Source organism: Lytechinus variegatus, chromosome 10, assembly GCF_018143015.1.
Source record: "Lytechinus variegatus isolate NC3 chromosome 10, Lvar_3.0, whole genome shotgun sequence".
Taxonomy (NCBI): Eukaryota; Metazoa; Echinodermata; class Echinoidea; order Temnopleuroida; family Toxopneustidae; genus Lytechinus; species Lytechinus variegatus.
The window spans coordinates 2,748,218-2,767,797 of record NC_054749.1 but is presented as its reverse complement, the minus strand read 5'-3'; the positions used below and the strand labels follow the sequence as shown (position 1 = coordinate 2,767,797).

The window sequence follows — 19,580 nt, the reverse complement described above, 5'->3', positions numbered from 1 at the left end:
ATATTTATACTATTCTATAAATGTTGCAGAGAAATTACGAAATGCACTAAACAACGAGATGGCAATGATCACAAGAATGAATGATGCGCTACGTATAAAAAGATAAACCGTAAAATTATTTGAATCATCTCCTAATTCTTTCCTTCTACACCTTCATTTTCTGTAACCTATACTAATTCGATCGCCTCTATCAAAACAACATTAACTTTCTATTCTACAACGTAAATTCTTGCATGAAACTGTTTACTTACTAACAAGCTCTCGAAATGAGAAAGAAATGGATACAAATTGGAAAATAAAATGAGAACAATCTTAATCTCACAAATTATTACCAGTCAATAAAACAAAATAAAGAAGAAGCTACAATGAAGGTTTACAAAGGCAGGACTATCTAGAACCGGAAATCCTTACCCTGTATAGAACAGGTAGTTCCAATGTAGTTGTCCGGGCAGTCACATGAGAAAGTTCCATTTTCACTGGCACACGTACCTCCATTCAGACAAGGTGCATCGCGACAGTAATCTACATCTGAATGCAAAACGACAAATAATGATATATCAATGTTTCACTAATGAATATGATTGTAAGCAGTTTCAAGTTCCCATGTGATTTCATATTGTTATTGAAATGTCAATATTCCATCTGGAGTAACAAAGTTTTATATTACTCTTTCGTTCACAAACCATCAAATCTATTTCCCCTTCCTATGAATTGCATTTGAATTTGTGAGGTTCAAAAATACTGAAATTTAGAAACTATTAACATCATGCATTCTGTTTTTAGCTTATGTGAAACAAATTTAATTTTATCACATTAATTCTGATAAAAAAACAAATAAAAAACGAATATACATCCCATAATCCATAATATTGAAGAAAGAGCAATCAAGTGCAAGTCGCCACTACGCGTATTTTCAGTTTGTTGCAAAATCAAGTTGTGTTTGATAGCAGTTCTTTCTGCAACGGGCATATGTTGCATTTACCTTTCTCGCAGTAGATTCCAGAATAACCGTCTTGGCAATCACATTGGAAGAGCCCACCATAGAAGGAGCATATACCGCTGTTCTCACATACATTCTTTATGCAAGCATCACTAACAGGGGCTAGATTGGTAGAGAGCAAAAAAAATATGAACTCATTCATTTGTGAAGTCAATACGAGTGTGGTATTTTTTATGTTTTATAGCAAATGAGTTTAGTCATTGAACCTGAAATTTCAAATACAAATAAATGAATGTCATATTTTGGCTTAAGCTTGGATTATCTGTCTTGGCAATAATGTTATGACAAAGACAATGAAATTACTCCTTTTATATCCACTTATACCTATCACATTGAATCTATCACAATGTCTAAAATGTGTTGTTTTGATCAAATTCGTTGATAAAGAAAGCATTTTGGACATAGGTTGTTAGTGGTGATCTAGACATAAATGTCATTCCTATTGTGTCTTCAATTTATCTTGACTTATGGGATGGCTTTAGACTTTATGATTGTTCTGTGCAAGGGTTCATGCCCTCTCAATGAGCATTCATTTCAAATTCACTATTGATATAACAGAAAACCTTGTTGTTTGATAGATTATCTCATTCTATCAAGTTAAAATACACACACAACAGGCCCCATAAAAATATTTTAAATAACAATTTAGCTTGTCCATCTTGAGAGCAATCATCGCTCATACCTTGATCACAGTTGACGCCAGTGAAGCAGTTAGCACAGATACAGACATAGGACCCAATGAGATCCTGACAGGTGCCTCCATTTAGACAAGGATTTGAAGCACATTCGTCGATTTCTGTTCAAGAAAAAAAATACCATCAATGATAATCTACATGATAGGAATAGTGCCCATTGGCTCTCATCTGTGGATGTTCTATGTGAAAATGATCATTTACAAATATGGGGTAAAACCTATCATTATTGGTGTGCTTGCACAGGTATATCATGTAAAGATCTTTCTTGTCAAAGAGAGAGGCAAGGGAATGGGGGACAGGAAAATGTAAAAAATAACAATGAATAAAAACAGAAAGAGAGAGAGTGAGGAGAAGGAGGAAAGGGAAAGGTATATAATAGTTTCATATTTCATAGAACTTCGAATCAACACATAATATTCTTTGTATAATAAGAAGCCACTTTCGAAGTTAGATAACAACTTAATTTGAATTAAATCTGTTATTTTTCTACAGATATACCTACCAAACAAGTTTCATTTTCATTCATTGATTTTTATAAAAGAGTTTGATTCATGAATGATTTGATTACTGAGGGTATCATACTGTTACAAAAACGTTTTATCATGAAATACCAGCCAAGAATCCTAGGTGTTTGTCACAAATTATTATACTTGGTACAACTGACTGCATATTGAATTTGATTGACAGATCAGGGAGGTGTTACGTTGAACAAATCACGAATATACGAAATGATTTTACGAATGAATGGAATATGGAAAACAAAATCTGGACTGTCAGTCATGTTCAGTCACATTGTCTTGAGAGCTGTATGCAGACGTCGATTTTAATGTTCAAACATACATTGACATACTCGCGAGTACAAAAGTACGTATTTGAATATCAAAAGCTGTCTAAAGGTCAGTAAAAAGGATAGGTTCAAAGTTTCAGAATAAAAGTTGAGAAATAGCCACAAGCAAAGAGTGTGACCTCACCCATTGAACAATTCTTGCCAGTTAATCCATCTGGGCATGTACATGTGTAGTCGTCTCCCATGTTTGTACATTCAGCTCCATTGGTGCAAGGATGGAGTGCACACTTATTCGTATCTGCAAAGTGGAAACAAAAATAGGTGTAGCAATAATAAATTATGTTAACAATATTCAGGTTTATCATGAAAAATGTAAGATTGTTGCAAAAGAGATTTAAAGTAAATTATTGACTCTTAACATACTATGCCCGACAGATATCACTCTGCCAAAAAAAATTGATAAGATGCTATAGGAGGGATGAAACAAATCATTCCTTGAGGAAAAAAAATACACCTTTGCACTCGAGTAAAATCAAATTATTTCTATGACCTGTTTTTCATAGTCTTAAATATGCTAGGTTTTTTCTGGATCACCTGGTGCCCATTTCAAGAAACTTGTTATAATAAATTTGCAAAAATAGATTTAAGCTAGTGAAACCATGCAATTCAATTGGCTGGCAGTAAAATTGTGCATTTATCATTATAACAAGTCTTCATGAAATGATACCATGAATAGCTTTACAGCTTTTTTCTCTATCACTTTCAGGATTCACTTAGGCAACAAGGTCGTCTGACAGTTCGCGATCATTTGTATGACATAATTATTAGAAATATAATAATAGCTGGATTCATAAAGCGCTTTTTGCCCGAGAAAAGAAAGCGCTGCTATTATTACCCCGGTTTTAGCTCGAGTTACCATCACCGGCGCTCAGTGCATGCAAGGAATTACTCCTGCCGGATGCGGATTTACCTCGCCTGGGTCGAGTGCAGCACAGCGTGGATAAATTTCTTGCTGAAGGAAAACGTGCCGTGGCTAGGATATGAACCCACGACCCTCTGTTTCAAAGGAGAGAGTCAGAACCACTAGACAAAGGCGCACCCAAAATATACCCAATATAATCTCACCTGAAGGTATCTCGCAATTCTGTCCTGTCCAAAGACTGCTACATGAGCATCTAAAGCCAGTTCTGCCAACGTTTTCACATGTACCTCCATTGATACATGGTTCAGCGTCACAAGGTGTAATAGCTGAAAGGGACATCATTCCGGAAAAAATGTAATTACTACTCTATTATTTTTGTTAGTTTACAATTGACGAAACATTGAAGCGTTTTATAGTTCTGGAAAGCGTTTCATCAAAAAAAATTGTTTGACAAGTTGTCATATCTGACAACTTTCCTTGATTCTGATTGGCTTAGAATCTAAATCATTAAGCAACAATCAACAAATATTTTTTCTTTTATTTTTTAATCGTCCTTTCAATATAATTTGTTGGAATCTGTTTTATTATGGATGCTTTGAAATTGGATTTCAAGGTTGAAAAGTCAACTTCAACATATAGTAATACTTCTCATTACCTACATCATGAATACTATACTAACCGACATATGCAGAATCTGTTATTTCAATGGAAAACCCTCTCTCGGTTTTTTCGTTGTCGGTTATGAAAGTCGCCCAGATGTTGTTTGCCTGAAGGGTTGTTGTCCTGGTGGTAAACGGAGTCGGGCCGGATAGCGTTATCCGTCTCGAACCCTCGTCATTGGGATTCGATCCGACGCCGAGCCTGAACTCGTCATACCGATTCTCAGTGATGAAGTCTTTTATCTCCACTGTTACCACGCGCCCATTGATACCCTGGATGAACCAGCGACAGTTCTCCATGTTGTTGTAGTTCGATGGATAGTTTTGAGAGTGAATTTCAATCTTAGTTCCTTCAGCCAGAGTGTAATTAACTCGGCAACCAACACCTGATTATTAGAATTAAAAAATATATGCAATGTTGTATTACTTATAAAAAATTGTATTAAGTCATTACAAAAGGGTGATATTCTAAAGCATAAGTACCCTCTATGACTCTATCACAATTCGAAGTTGTAAATTATGTCTTCATTTGAATAATTTTTACATCAAAATCTAGCCTGCTGACCCACTTTCTTGTTCTTTCTGGTATTTTTAAAAATAATTGAAGACAATCTATAATATACAATAACAATTTTAACACTACAGTATATTTCATGTTTACAAAATGAAAACATTGAAAATAACATATTGAATTAAATTAATATATCAAAATGTATTTTGGAAATTATTTTGTGATCTTTTTCAGATATATAGTCATAGGGAAATATCAAGCTCAGGACAGAATATACGTTTTCGTTAATTTACTACTGTTTTAAAATACCAAACTAAGCATCCCAATATACCCGAAAGGTGTGTATTGCTGTGAAAGTAATCAAAAGATTCCCCGCAGTAAAAACTATGCTGGACCTGCTTTGAAATTACAAGAAAACTTGAGAGACACTAACTGCAATCTTATGAATTTGTCTAGGATACTTACTTCGTTCACAGTTATTTCCTGACCATCCCATGGGGCAGGTACAACGAAAGCCATTAGCAAGATCATTACAGATACCTCCATTGAGACATGGTTGACTTGCACACTCATCAATATCTGTAAAGAATAGCAACATGATAATGTTCACTTGTTGATTGTTTTCTTTGTCTTCTTGATGTCATATCTACATTACCATGTCACTCGGACGTACGTGCGGTTCCCTTGGGCCCATAGAAAAAAATATCTCTCACAGCAGTCTATATATCTACATTATGGCTTGAATGCAAGCGTCCAAGTTGTGTAAAGGTACTGTGATGATATCACCATAAGAAGTTAAAATGATCACGTACAACTCTTTAAAGTGCAGCACACTCATTAAGGTGCAATTAAGTTATCTTTTAATAAATATGCTAGATATCATACGATCTCACCTAGATGCTTAACAGGTTAATTATTGTTCAACTATCAGCACGAGGTAGAACGCACTATAAAATGCCACAAAATATGTTTATTATAGTTCTTGATGAATCGAGGCTCACCAAACTCATTTTGGATTTGTTTTCTATACATGCACAATTTACAATGTTTTAAGCACGTATTACAGGCATTTTGAATATGATTATATTATTTGTAGAGAAATATTGAATTAAGGCTTTCTTCTGAAAAAGGATGATTATGTATCACTTTCATATCTTCAAGTAAAAACAAGTTGCAACAACCTTAGTGCACCATCAAAATCAAAAGGAAGTCCAAAAACAAGTTAAGAGCATACTTACTGATTTCACAGTGGGTACCAGTAAATCCAGGCTGGCAAAAACAATCATATCCATGGTTGTCTACTCGGTTGACACACGTTCCAAAGTTATCACATGGGTTACTCATGCATTCATTAAGATCTACAAATAAAGAGTATTTAAAAAATGGTTAAAATGACACGAGGCTTTAGCAGATTAAATGAGTGCTACAGTGTCCCATCAGTCAAGAAGTATAGGTTTGAGGAGGGATGCCCAAACACTGTTTATCAGGTACTTCAGTCTAAGAATAACAGAGTGACAAAATTGCACTTTGGAATTTGATGAAAAGTGGTTTCAATTCTATCAAACATCCATTTAAAGGAAATGTATGCAACGAACTCACTAACTCGGAAAGATGAATGAATATATATTAACCCCCTTTTACCTTCCTTTTTTGCATGATTGAGAAAATACATTAGATTTAACTTGAATACAGCATATAACCGTACTACATATATTGCTTTAAGCTTTCGCACAGATCACTCAAATTCATGTCTCATTACAGGGTGTGCAAGGTCCGGCGCCATGTGGACAGGTTAGGGACGGCAACCGCCCCTATGATTTTTTTATGTCGTAAAAAGAAAAGAGGAGAAGATACATAAAAGCGGAGAAAAGAAGTCAGAAGGAAAAGCAAACAATTAGGTGTCCGAGTTGAGTAGCTTTATATTACCCCCACTATTCAACTGAGAAAACTTATAACGTCAGATTTTAGGTCGTCATGCCTTCCCTATCAGTACATCCTGGTGCTGCCTATGACTCATTAAATGCAAAGTAAACTCTCACCTGTTTCACATCGTTCACCGGTGTATCCAGTAGGACAGGAGCAAGTGAATCCGTTGACACCATCACGGCAGGCTCCTCCGTTCTGGCAAGGGAAACTCTCGCACTCATCGATGTTAGTACCGCAGAGAGATCCGGCATAACCCGGTTGACATAGACAGGAGAACGAATTGAGACCCTCAACACAGGTCGCTCCATTGAGGCAGGGGTCCGATGCACACTCGAGGATTTCTGATGAGAAAGCCACAAAGCAATGTCTTGTTGTGTTATCGTACAGAAGTCATAAAAGTGTTTTTGGTACACATCTTGTATCTGTGAACAGCATTGAGCAGTTTCAGTCTTATACTAACAATATGCTTTTGGCAAATCATCGTCTTTACTTGTATTGAATCACGAGTTTAGTAGCGGAATGCCCCTGTACACTGTGGAATCGACGGGGGAAAATAACCAAGGTTTTTCCTTGCACGTTAATTCTACGCAACCATATTCCCTTCCATCCCAGGACAATGTCAATTAAACCATTCTGGTATGTACGTCTCCGATCCAATAGTATGCGTTATATGTATGTTGTCCTTCTGTGTAACATTTTTCAGTAACATATATATACCTGAAGACCTTCTTGGGTCTATGCAATCATACTTACACAAAGAAACATATTCCAAAGAAGGTGTATTATTTGAAATACAGAGGAGACGAATAAATCCCATAATCTTGCATGGAATTTTAAGGAAAAAATAGCATCCTCACCATTTTCACAATGAAGTCCGTTATAACCTGGTGGGCACTCACATACATATCCATCACTTCCGTCATTGAAGCACAGACCTCCGTTCATACAAGGGAGACTACCGCATTCATCAATATCTGCAAATAAAAAGAGAGATAGATTATAACATCTTAATTTGTATGATAATTCTTTTACAAACATGAATTATTTACAAAGAAAAATTAATATATTTTACCACACCTTCCATTGTGTGATAATACACCAGGGTCTCGTTTCATAAAGACTTGTTCTAGTAACAAATATACTATCAGCCAATCAAATTGAAGGATTTCAGTAGCTTTTAACTGTTATTAAATATTTGTTATTATAACAAGTTTTATGAAACGGGTTCCAGAACAGCTTTTGACGACTTTCACGTAATATTGTAAAACAAAAATATTTCTTTACAGAGTTTTACAGTACATTTTACAATCAAGATTTTATGCAATATACTGTTGTTGTCGTTTTTTCTCTGAATTTACATAGGTCTACTGCCAGCCGAATGAAATTTGGAAAACTTTTGAAGCATAGCAGTGACGACATAAAATTGAGTGAATCTTACTTGTTTCACAGATAATGCCTGTATATCCAGTTGCACACGCACAGCTAAACCGTGCAAATTCGTTGATACACACTGCTCCATTCAGACAGGGCATGCTCGCACACTCATCAACATCTGTTTTTAGAAAATGATCAACAAATAATATTGCCATTATTAGACGACTTTGATATATTGACTTAAGAACAGAATTGAGAGTCAGATAATCACTGTTATCTATTTTCAAGAAAGAATGAAAGATAACACGGTGTTTCAAATGCAGTTTCCAAGGCTACGTTCAGTTTTATATATCTTAGATATATTTCTGGTTTGAAAAAAATCAAATGCTTGATTCTCACACTACTACCATGAATTATAGTATACCTTAAATGTTTAACTGAAATATACGACATTTAAACAACAAGTTCATGTTGTATTGTTTGGTGATAATGTGAGATTTATTTAGATTCTTTTGTTTGAAAGAGACAAAAAATATGACTTGCACATTTACAAAAAAGTAATTGTTATTGTATGATTGGATAAACTCTTGAGCTGCTTAGCATTTACATATTAGATGAGTGGGTAATATAGAACATTATATATTTTATATTTCAATACTTCTACGTTTTACTCTTTATTATGTTGATTGCTACTTTTTAAAACTGATTTCATAAGTTGCCACACTGGCTGCGTGCATTGCTGTATTGTTATCAAGGAACGATCTCAATACATTTAAATAGTATATTGTTTGAATGAGCACTCTCAGTTCACTGTTACCCTTTGACCCATTTCTGAACACGGGTTTAATATAAACTTTTGTCTCAAGTCAAATATGGATAGCAAATTGTGACGAAAATCTAAGATAATACTGCATCAATTTATCAATTCATCTAATGGAAGAAAAAAACCATCAGAATAGTTTTCCCCACAATGAAAGCATTAGGGACAAATGGTAAACATAATAATCAAACTATGTAAACAACATATTTTATATTTTCGACTACCCATAATTTAATGCAAAAATTTGATTTAATTTAAAAAAAAGGGTCCTTTGTTTGTTAAAAATTTACCGTTGTTGCACAATCGACCAGTCCAGCCTTCAACGCAGACACATGTAAAACCGTTTACTCCATCAACGCAGGTGCCGCCATTTTCACACGGATCGCTGGCACATTCGTCGATATCTGTTATGAAAAGATTGGACAATGACAAAAGATAAAAATTGCATCTAACTTTTTGCAGTTATTCTGTTTTTATGTGCATAAACTAGTTGACTTTTTGGTCCCAATGCTTTTCCAGGTGATTACACGTTCATAAATTGGATGGAGAGATTCTTGCCACATAGAATAAATATTAAACTCAATATATATATTGTACATTCATTTACTTAATGAATCAGAACCCTGAGAAATGATATCAATCGGATATTTTTTGTTAAAGTGTTAAAAGTGTTCCCTAAGTGGTTAAAACAAACTGGCTAACTAACTGATTAGTTCAGCATATGAACTATACTCATAAAGCTATCAAGCTCACGTCTTAGGCAATACTTACTGAATTCACACAAAGTACCGTTGTAGCCAAGATCGCACCTGCACTCGAATTGATTCTCCTGATCGATACAGATACCGTTCACACATGGGTTGCTGGAGCACTCATTTATACCTGTGTGGGTTCACATTAGCAAAACATCTTATTTAATGAATAATACACAATAAATTTCGATTTATGCAGTATTTATCAATATTGGAACGGGTAAACATACATTTCCAAAAATAACGTAATGAACTTGTCAGTAATATAGATATACAGAAGTTGTAGTATGCTCCAATTATAATGATTAGTTATTCAAACATTAATTGAATTGTATTTTAAATGAATTCTACCACTTCAAATTAAATTGAACCTAACCTATGAATATGCAACACTTATCCACATCCCCAAAAAAAATCAAATAAAATTATAATGAATGAATGAACAAATAACTAGATAGATAGATAGATAGATAAATAAATAAATAAATAGATAAGTAAACAATCATTGTTCAAAAAGTCATAAAAAAAGAGTCATAATTTTCGGAGACTATTTCCTGTATTTGAAGTCAGTCAGGGATTTGAAGTCATTCATTGATAGGAAACATAGTTAATGAAAGGCACAATATTTACCTATTTCACAATTGACACCAGTCCATCCTGCCGCGCAGGTGCATTGGTAGCGATTCACAAGGTCTGTGCATTGTGCACCATTCTGGCAAGGTACACTCTGACATTCGTCGATGTCTAAGAATCGAGACAAAGCAAAAGACATTATAGAACATTCATCAAAATATCAAAAGTCATTTTATTGTTAGTTAATAATGCACACACAGTAGTTGTAAACATGTTTGCTTTGTAATATTTGTGTAAAATATTGGTATTGTTTTTGTAATATGTTTTTGAATAAAATATTTTTATGAAAGAAAGAAAATAATGATTATAATAACAAGCCAAACTCAGTACGAAATATTTACATTTAATGAATCCAATAAAACCCAAAGATACATAAATGATGAAGTTATTGACAATGTTGATGTAATTGACTAATAAATCTCCTTTAAATTTGTAGGAATTCATAACTTTTGGAGGAAAATTTAATGAAAACAAAAATCATAACTGATATACCGGTCACTCCTACCATTAAACTAGAAACGGCTATGGGTAGCTTAAATATTGCAATCTTTATACGTCTTCTCGTATTTTTACTTCTGCCTAATAGTATAAAGGCCATGGACCATTTCACCACCATTAACATCAAGCGCTGCGTGTGATATTTCTCTAAGTGCATTTGGAGTATTCAACCTATTTCTGGTACTGGAGTTACTGCCACGACTGCCAAATACAGGCAACTGAAGCTTAGATGTAACCATTTGCCAGTATTGGAAGTCTAGATATAAAGTCTTATATCCCCAACCGTTTTCAATGATTGGTACATAAAAATCTGAACTTACTAGTTTCACAGTTAGTTCCTGTCCACCCAGGTTGACAAGTGCACGTGTAGACATTCCTTCCATTTGTGCATATACCAGAATTCATGCAAGGCATGCTGGCACACTCGTTGACATCTACGAAGGAAATAAGAAATTATTTACTTCAATAAATTATGAGAAATTCATTGATCGTTGTAACTGCATCTGTGACATTTGCGATTCATTGCTATAAACAAGGGGATATTGGGGCATCCACACTCTACAAACAATGCTTTTTAGTGGATCCCCTCGTTTCCATACAAGATTTTGTTAAAAATGTTTTGGAATTTGCAGTTGATTTGTAACAATTGCAATCGTATTTCATTTGTATTTGTTTACATAAATATGATGTATGTTCAGAAACATTTCATAACCTGAAAAGTCCACAACAAATATTTGAATAATTCTTAATGTATATATGAAAAATGGTGAAAAAGTTAAAAGGTTTGAAACATTAAAATTATCATATATGCTAATAAATAGATATGAGAAGTGTTTGCCTCCGCAGATCAAGTATTTCCTTAAAGAGAGGTTAAAAGTAGCAGACATATTTTGCTCTTCCTAATGCATACCTGATTCGCATGTAATGCCAGTCCACCCAGCTGTGCAGTTACAGCTAAAAGCATTCTGTAGGTTGTTGCATTCACCTCCATTAATACACGGGTTACTGGCACATTCGTTGATATCTACATAAAATATAAGTAATGTTAATGATAATTGTAATTATGAAGATGATATACGTGTAAGTAATGATGACAATCCTAATAATGATAATAATAATCATAATAATAATAATAACAATAATGATAATAACAATAATAATAATAACAATTAAAATAATGAACTATTCTTATAACACATCACACGAAGCTATGCACCTATAAGTCATTGACACAGTAAATCCTTCCTGTACATCACCGCATGCCTAATGAATTATAATTTCTGTAAATTTAATGTGCCTGTGAGAACAACAGAACCTGCCTAAAAAGCAATCATTAACGGTCAGATTTACAAATATATAATGTCTGATACTATGTATATGTCTTATCTAGTCTTATCATCCTAAGCTTTTTTTGAAAATAATAATTTGACATTACATTTAAATCTTACCTTCATCGCAGTTGTAACCTGTCCACCCGGGGGCACATGTACAGGCGTACCTATTGATTCCATCAATGCACGTAGCATCAACTTGACAGGGATTGCTGGCACATTCATTAATATCTAGAAGGCAAAATATAGAAATATGGTATGCATTACATTTCTTTTATGAATGCAGCTCCCTTTGGGGTGTGTTTTACATGCTGATTATGCAGAGCAAATTTCTGTAAAGCACTTCAATTATTGTGCATTGAAATCTCTATCAAAACACATTATCCAACAAAATAGGATTTTGAATTTCCTTATACATTATTGCTTTCTGTACTGAATTTCAATTGTTTTATTATATCATTATGTGAATTTTGCAATTTTTATCGGTCCACCTGTTTCCTTTCCACTCGTAAATATTACAACCATCAAATCAACTAAGATTCATTCAAGCTGTAAGCTGGAGGTGTTTAAATGACAAACTCTATAAGTTTGGGGCTTAGGTTTATAGTTGCCATATTGATAATTTTCTCATAGAAGTACCTTAACGCCACATGGTAACACCATTGCCTCACTATGTCATCCATAAAGAAAGCAATCAATATAATTCACAACTGAGAATCAGTCATGGTAACATGTTAACATCACTAATTAGATAGTAATATATGCTACCTATATCACACAAATCGCCTGTGAATCCAGCGAGGCATGCACATGTGAAGTCATTGTCACCGTCTAGGCAAGTGGCACCATTCACACAGGGGTTCATTGCACAGTCATCGGCACCTGATTAGATGAAAAAAGATATGTCATGTGAAATGGACCACTAGAAATATACACACATTTAGAAATTAAGTGAAATAAATATCAACTCGCACTGATAGAAATAACCAGTTTATATGATATCCATGTTACAAAGCTCAAATAGACCATTCATCCCCAAACAAAGATTTATTTAAAAAAACACACACACCAATTATTGCCTTTACTTTATTTCAAAGGTTAAAAAGCCTAATATAATGTGTTCTCCACTCTTCGACTTAAGTAAATTAGGTTTTCAGCAATAGGTATGTCACAGCAATCAATCAATGCATTTATATTGAAATTCTGGGTACCGTTTCATAAAGACTTGTTAAGAATAATCAATGCACAATTAACATAACATGCTATCAACCAATCAGATTGACGTATTTCAGTAGCTTTAAACTGTCATTGCAAATATGTTATCTTAACAAGCTATATGAAACGGGCCCCAGGAACTACAGTATATATTTCAGTAGCTTTAAACTGTCATTGCAAATATGTTATCTTAACAAGCTTTATGAAACGGGCCCCAGGAACTACAGTAAATATTTCAGTAGCTTTAAACTGTCATTGCAAATATGTTATCTTAACAAGCTATATGAAACGGGCCCCAGGAACTACAGTATATATTTCAGTAGCTTTAAACTGTCATTGCAAATATGTTATCTTAACAAGCTTTATGAAACGGGCCCCAGGAACTACAGTATATATTTCAGTAGCTTTAAACTGTCATTGCAAATATGTTATCTTAACAAGCTTTATGAAACGGGCCCCAGGAACTACAGTATATATTTCAGTAGCTTTAAACTGTCATTGCAAATATGTTATCTTAACAAGCTTTATGAAACGGGCCCCAGGAACTACAGTATATATTTCCTACGTCTTTTATTAAAACATGTGATGAAAACTATGTATTTTGACCGTGGACGATATCTGCTTATTTTACATTTCTTACTTTAATTAAATAATTAAATATTTCTGGCTAAAGCATTAACATTCTGCTTGGCGACTTAAAGTATCATTAATCACTTGTCGTATATTTCTGCAAGCTCACCAATATCACAATTGGTTCCAAGCCATCCAACCTGGCAAGTACATACATATCCATTCACAAGATCGGTACAATTTCCACCATTTCGACACGGATTGCTGGCGCATTCGTTGACATCTGAAAGTAAGGAAACCATAAAGACAATGATTCAATTAATAATAATAAAAATAATAATATGCAACATTTATATAGCGCTTAATACAAATTTTTTTAAGCGCTGCATACTATTACCCCGGCTTCAGCATGGCTACCATGATTGGACGCTTGAGCATTCAAGGAATTCCTTCCTACCGGGTACCCATTTACTACACCTGGGTCGAGAGTGGAAAATGTAGATAAACGCGTTGCCAAGGACGCTAGTGCTGTGGTGGGATTTGAACCACGGACGTCGTGGTTCAAAGTCCTAAGACTTATCCACTGAGCCACAACACCTCTACATTTTCCTCACTACAATTATTTTGAGTTTGTGATAACATTTTGATCATGATTCGTTCCAAGAATTTTAGTCAACTCTATACATCCAAGTTGATGATGTACCAAGATAAATATTTATATGTGGAAATATAATTGATTTTCCACGAGGAAAGTCAGTCCTTCTACTCAGGTCATAACCATTCAAACTATTTTGGTGAGGTTTTACGATGGTTACACTAAAATTGAAATAAAAAAATCATGCTTACATTGTTATGTGATGTGTCATATTACAAAGGTGGAGCATCATATACAGTGCTCTTTTAAAAAAATATTCCACTATTATTTCTACGGGTAAATTAGTATCAATGAAGTCGTATCTTCACCTATTTCACAGTTAATGCCCATGTATCCTGCAGGACAGGAACACGAGTAAAAGTCAACAGACTGCGAGCAGACTCCTCCATTCTGACAAGGGTTACTTCCACATTCGTTGATATCCGTCTCACACGTGACTCCAGTATATCCAGACACGCACTGACAGGTGAACGAATCGAATAGATCAAAGCAACGACCTCCATTGGCGCAGGGATTGCTCCCACATTCGTTGGTTCCTGCAAGAAGTTTGTTATGGCAGTTCGGTTCTGAGCAATGTTATAGTGGTTCGAGTTTTTTATTTATAATATTGTATCCTTTCCTTATCAACAATTCAATCCAAATATTATTAATGAAAATAATTCTCTCTTAATTCAAATTTACAGCCTGGCTATCGGATTGGATATTATGTATTGTTGAATTCAATCATCAAAAGTGTATACAAAATGGAATAAAGAAATATACGCTACAGTCGCTGGAACAGCAAACATATTTTTTTATCAATACATTTGATTCGGAACTCATACATACCCAGCTCGCAGAAAGTTCCCTCCCATCCAGACGTACATATACAATCAAAATTGTCAACATCATCCACACAGGTGGCTCCATTCTGACAAGGATTACTTGCACATTCGTCGATATCTGAGAAGGAAAATATTACATTCTGAATATGAGAGGTTGCACAAAGTAAACACAAAGTTAAACAGAATGATAACATCTTACATCCTGATTCGAAACTTAAAATACATTTGTTAAATAAATGTTTGAAAAAAAATATCATACAGCAATTGTAAACTGTACGTAATGAATATTACAAGATAAAGCTTATAGGCAACTGTAATGCTAACACAGGCAGAATAACACCGCATGATTAAAACCTTTAGGGAAAAAATTACATTTTAGTAGTGTTTCATGTTCTGAAAACTAAAAATGCATAAGGTCTCTTCATTTAAAAGAACAAAAGAATCCATGCTTCCTTATAAAATTTATTAAGTAAAATCCATGGTGTAAAAAGAAAACAAGCAAAAATGAAAAATAAGTAGTCATATACCTAATTGGCAGTTGATTCCAGTCCAGCCACTGGCACATTCGCATGTATACAAGTCAATCTGATCTGTACAAGTTCCTCCATTCAGACAAGGACCACTGGCACACTCGTCGATATCTAAAGGATAAGAAATGATTATTCATCACCAAATCCCTTATCTCTACTATTGTTCTTGGTCCTGACCACAACTCTCAAATCCTATGACATTGACTCGTAGGTATCAATGATGAAAATCGTGACTAGTCCCCATCACCATCATTGCTGTTTTACCGGGGGCTTGTTTTCTTTTTCATTACCAATTTTATTTGGCAAGCTCCTGTCTAAACGTATTCAGGTATCAAAACGTGGAGAGTGGAATCTACTTGAAAGTTTCTTGCAAAATGCCTTAATGATTGATTAATTGATTTGATTGATATTTACCTAAATACGATTGAACGCCCTATACAAGGAACGAGGGTGAATCGGTAAATCAATTTACCACTATAAATAATTTTGGAATTATGTTGAATTTGAAACAATACTCAGATGGAAACTTCATTAGACATCCATATGTTGATATCTTGATATTTTAAGCAATTTGATTAGAACTCGAAAAGTGATATGCTCACTTGTGTAAAACATTGTGATGACAAGAGATTTATATATCAAACACGTACACGAATGATACTCAAACAAAAAACATCTATGTTAGTACCCAAGGGGAGGGGGAGACAAACAATTATGGTCCAATCCCCCCCCCCCCCGGGTATATTATAATTCTATACTTTAAAAAGTATCAGATTGTGACAAACCAATATTTTTTTCCCCAAAAAAAAGCTCTGGATGGTTACCTGTTTCACAGTTGGTTCCTTGAAATCCAGAACGACAATCGCATGTGTATTGGTTGACACCATCTTTACACACTCCTCCATTAAGACAGGGTGAACTAGCACATTCATCGATTTCTGCAAACATATAATAGCCAACAGATTAGGCATACTATTTCGAAATCTCTAATTGTAGAATAGATACAGCTTTTATTGAGTTCATTGTCATAAGAGATGCAATTCGAAGAAAGTAAATATAATGTGAATCTTGTCAGAAAATCATTATTTCGATGTCTTGTTTTGATAATGGGAACCATTACTACAAAATGAAAAGATAAAGCAATGTCAAGAGTACATAAAATCATATTTGACCTACTCTTTTCCAAAGATGAAATAAAATTATAACATTCTTAAACAAAATCAAGTGACGTGATACTGTTGTTTATCATCGAATCTGATTCGATTGCACCTTTCTTAGAACAGATGAAATAATAAAGAGACCTTGAATTTTTAAATAATAATAAATCCTGACGTATTCATTTCACACATTTTTGTAAACTATAAGCCTTCCGGTATTCATGTGCTTCTGAAATAGAAAAAGGTGATCGTCTTTACGAAGGTATTCCTTCCTTTTATATTAAGTTCTCTTTACATTTTTAAACAGATATCTAAAACTTTTTTATATTCTTACCAAATTCACAGCGAGGTCCAGTGTAACCAGCTACACAAGTACATGCGAAATCATTGACGAGATCATTGCAGATTGCACCGTTTCGACAAGGTCCGCTATTACATTCAAGGATGTCTACAAGGAAATAACAATCAGTATAAAATAACTAAGAGAAAACGGGATACGCGTGAAACGTTATATACCCCCAAAATACACCAACCGGAATTTGTCTACAAGAAATAACAATATATATATAAACCCCTCAAAAAAAGTTCTGCAACTCAAGTTTGAGTGCTAATAAATTTCTTAGTGTGCCATCATCATTTGTCAAAGTGGTATCATTGGAAAGTATAATTATTCCTCTTTACGATCATGTGTCATTTGTAATGCTAGTGTTATCATGAAATAAACAGACATGATAAATATGCAGCAATGTAAAAAATGAAATGTTGCAAAATTCGTTGCTATGTCATGTTTGAGTTCTGCAACTCAAAACTGCAAGTTTGAGTGCTAATAAATTTCTTAATGTGCCATCATCATATGTAAAAATGATGTCTTTAGAAAGCATGGTTATTCTTCTTTACAATCATGTGTCATTTGTAATGCTAGTGTTATCATGAAATACACAGACATGATAATACGCAGCAATGTTAGAAATGAAATGTTGCAGAATGCGTCGTTTCCAATAGCGAATTTCCAATTGTTTCGAGGGTGGACCGAGTGCATTCACTGTCACCTGCATGGTGGAAATTCTATAGAAATGGAGACTCTTGTTAGAAATCAATGCATTTTGCAACATTTCACTTCTGACTTTTCTCAATGTTCAGGGTGATTGCATATTCCATGATTACATAATCACAACAAATGGCATGTTATTGTAAAGAGGAATAATTCAGCTTTCCAATGATACCAGTTTCATCCTTTATACTTCATTCACCAAAAAGATATCATCCCCCAAAACTGAGTTGCAAAACTTTTTTTGAGGGGTTTATATATATGTATATATATATAAATATATTGAATCATATAGCCATTTTCAGATATTGCAAAATATTAAATCTGATAAATGAACGAGTCAGTTGAATTTAATCACAAATACTTAGCAATGCTTATCTAAATTATCCATATGACAACATACTAAGAACAAAAGGAAAAAAAATTATCCCCTTTGTTTTTAAAAAAATAAACAAATTATTCATCGTTTGGACATGACATGGCACTTTACTCAATAACCATGTTAGAACATTGTACTTCTTCTTCTTGTAATATATCACGTTGTGTTTACCTTCTTCACACCGAACTCCTGTATAACCAGGTTGACAGGTACATGTGTAAAGGTTGACTCGATCATTGCAGGTTGCTCCATTAAGACAAGGACTGCTGGCACATTCGTTGATATCTACGGTTGAAAATAAGACGTTTTTTAAGTGTTAAGTTGCGATCAATTTGTTTACAATAACGATAATTGGCTCCTATTTAGCGCCTATTACAGATAACTGATCAGAGCGCTCTGTAGAGCAACAACAAAAAATAGATATCAATTTTAACAACAAATTTGCACACATTTTACGCATTTGAATTTTTTAGAAAGGGTAAGGTTTTGACATTTTCTTTTAACTTGACTTCAGTATTTACATAACGGAGTTGATGAGTTAGAGTGCTCCAGATGGATGGTCCAGCTGTCCCATCATGATGACAATCTAATATCCAATTTAAAATCTACTAGAAAGGCAAGAACATTGTAATTGATGCATGGGGACTATCATACTCTTAAAATGAATACCTTTAAAACATTAAACAATGGCAATCAATTCACTATTTCTTCTTTAAGCGCATAGGGACATGCTATGCTATGCTATGTGTGATGTGCTATACAAGAATTGAGCATCATTATTATTATTAATCAAAAGCAATTACTTACCGAACTGGCAGTTATTTCCTTCATATCCCGGTGCACATTGGCAGCTGTATTGATTGACCTGATTGAGACATGTTGCTCCATTCTCGCAGGGGTTACTGGCGCATTCATTAATATCTATATCATGGAATAAAAAGTCATTGCTTGCATTAATATCAAGGTTTCAGGCAATATATTACCCTGATGGAAATCTTGCTGTTGGTTCAAAATGCAATTATTTAGTTATCATTTAGCCATCGATTTGAATAATCAGCCATTTTTACCTCCCACTTCCATTTTTCTTTTCCAACATCGTTTCATGAACTGCCCAAGTCATTATCATTTGAGAGTATAATACATATCCATAATTTCAGGTAGGTCCCACAAGAGTATTCACCGAAAGTAGTATTCCAGAGGAGCGTTTCATCAACATTTATGTCCGACAAGTTGTCAGATCGACAAGGTTGCTTGATTTAGATGAGCTGAGTAGCTTTATTACCATGGTAACTCG

At 34.3% G+C, this 19,580-nt stretch overlaps 1 protein-coding gene across 3 annotated transcripts in view; it reads right to left on the bottom strand.

The window, feature by feature from the left end:
- The window catches only part of LOC121422390 (neurogenic locus notch homolog protein 2-like), a 76,076-nt gene that overhangs the window by 4,712 nt on the left and 51,784 nt on the right, over positions 1-19,580 (bottom strand). For 2 of the 3 annotated variants that reach the window (XM_041617397.1, XM_041617398.1), the window contains 26 exons: positions 19,094-19,207; positions 18,458-18,571; positions 17,194-17,307; positions 16,527-16,640; positions 15,700-15,813; positions 15,177-15,290; positions 14,657-14,884; positions 13,863-13,976; positions 12,677-12,790; positions 12,026-12,139; positions 11,488-11,601; positions 10,898-11,011; positions 10,077-10,190; positions 9,466-9,576; positions 8,985-9,098; positions 7,939-8,052; positions 7,358-7,474; positions 6,614-6,841; positions 5,813-5,932; positions 5,040-5,153; positions 4,084-4,449; positions 3,608-3,730; positions 2,667-2,780; positions 1,683-1,796; positions 983-1,102; positions 412-528 (listed from right to left, as the gene is read on the bottom strand). In XM_041617397.1, the coding sequence (XP_041473331.1) occupies positions 412-528; positions 983-1,102; positions 1,683-1,796; positions 2,667-2,780; positions 3,608-3,730; positions 4,084-4,449; positions 5,040-5,153; positions 5,813-5,932; positions 6,614-6,841; positions 7,358-7,474; positions 7,939-8,052; positions 8,985-9,098; positions 9,466-9,576; positions 10,077-10,190; positions 10,898-11,011; positions 11,488-11,601; positions 12,026-12,139; positions 12,677-12,790; positions 13,863-13,976; positions 14,657-14,884; positions 15,177-15,290; positions 15,700-15,813; positions 16,527-16,640; positions 17,194-17,307; positions 18,458-18,571; positions 19,094-19,207 (3,468 nt within the window). The remainder of the gene's footprint in view (positions 1-411; positions 529-982; positions 1,103-1,682; positions 1,797-2,666; positions 2,781-3,607; positions 3,731-4,083; positions 4,450-5,039; positions 5,154-5,812; positions 5,933-6,613; positions 6,842-7,357; positions 7,475-7,938; positions 8,053-8,984; positions 9,099-9,465; positions 9,577-10,076; positions 10,191-10,897; positions 11,012-11,487; positions 11,602-12,025; positions 12,140-12,676; positions 12,791-13,862; positions 13,977-14,656; positions 14,885-15,176; positions 15,291-15,699; positions 15,814-16,526; positions 16,641-17,193; positions 17,308-18,457; positions 18,572-19,093; positions 19,208-19,580) is intronic. The other variant, XM_041617399.1, reaches the window with a different exon arrangement.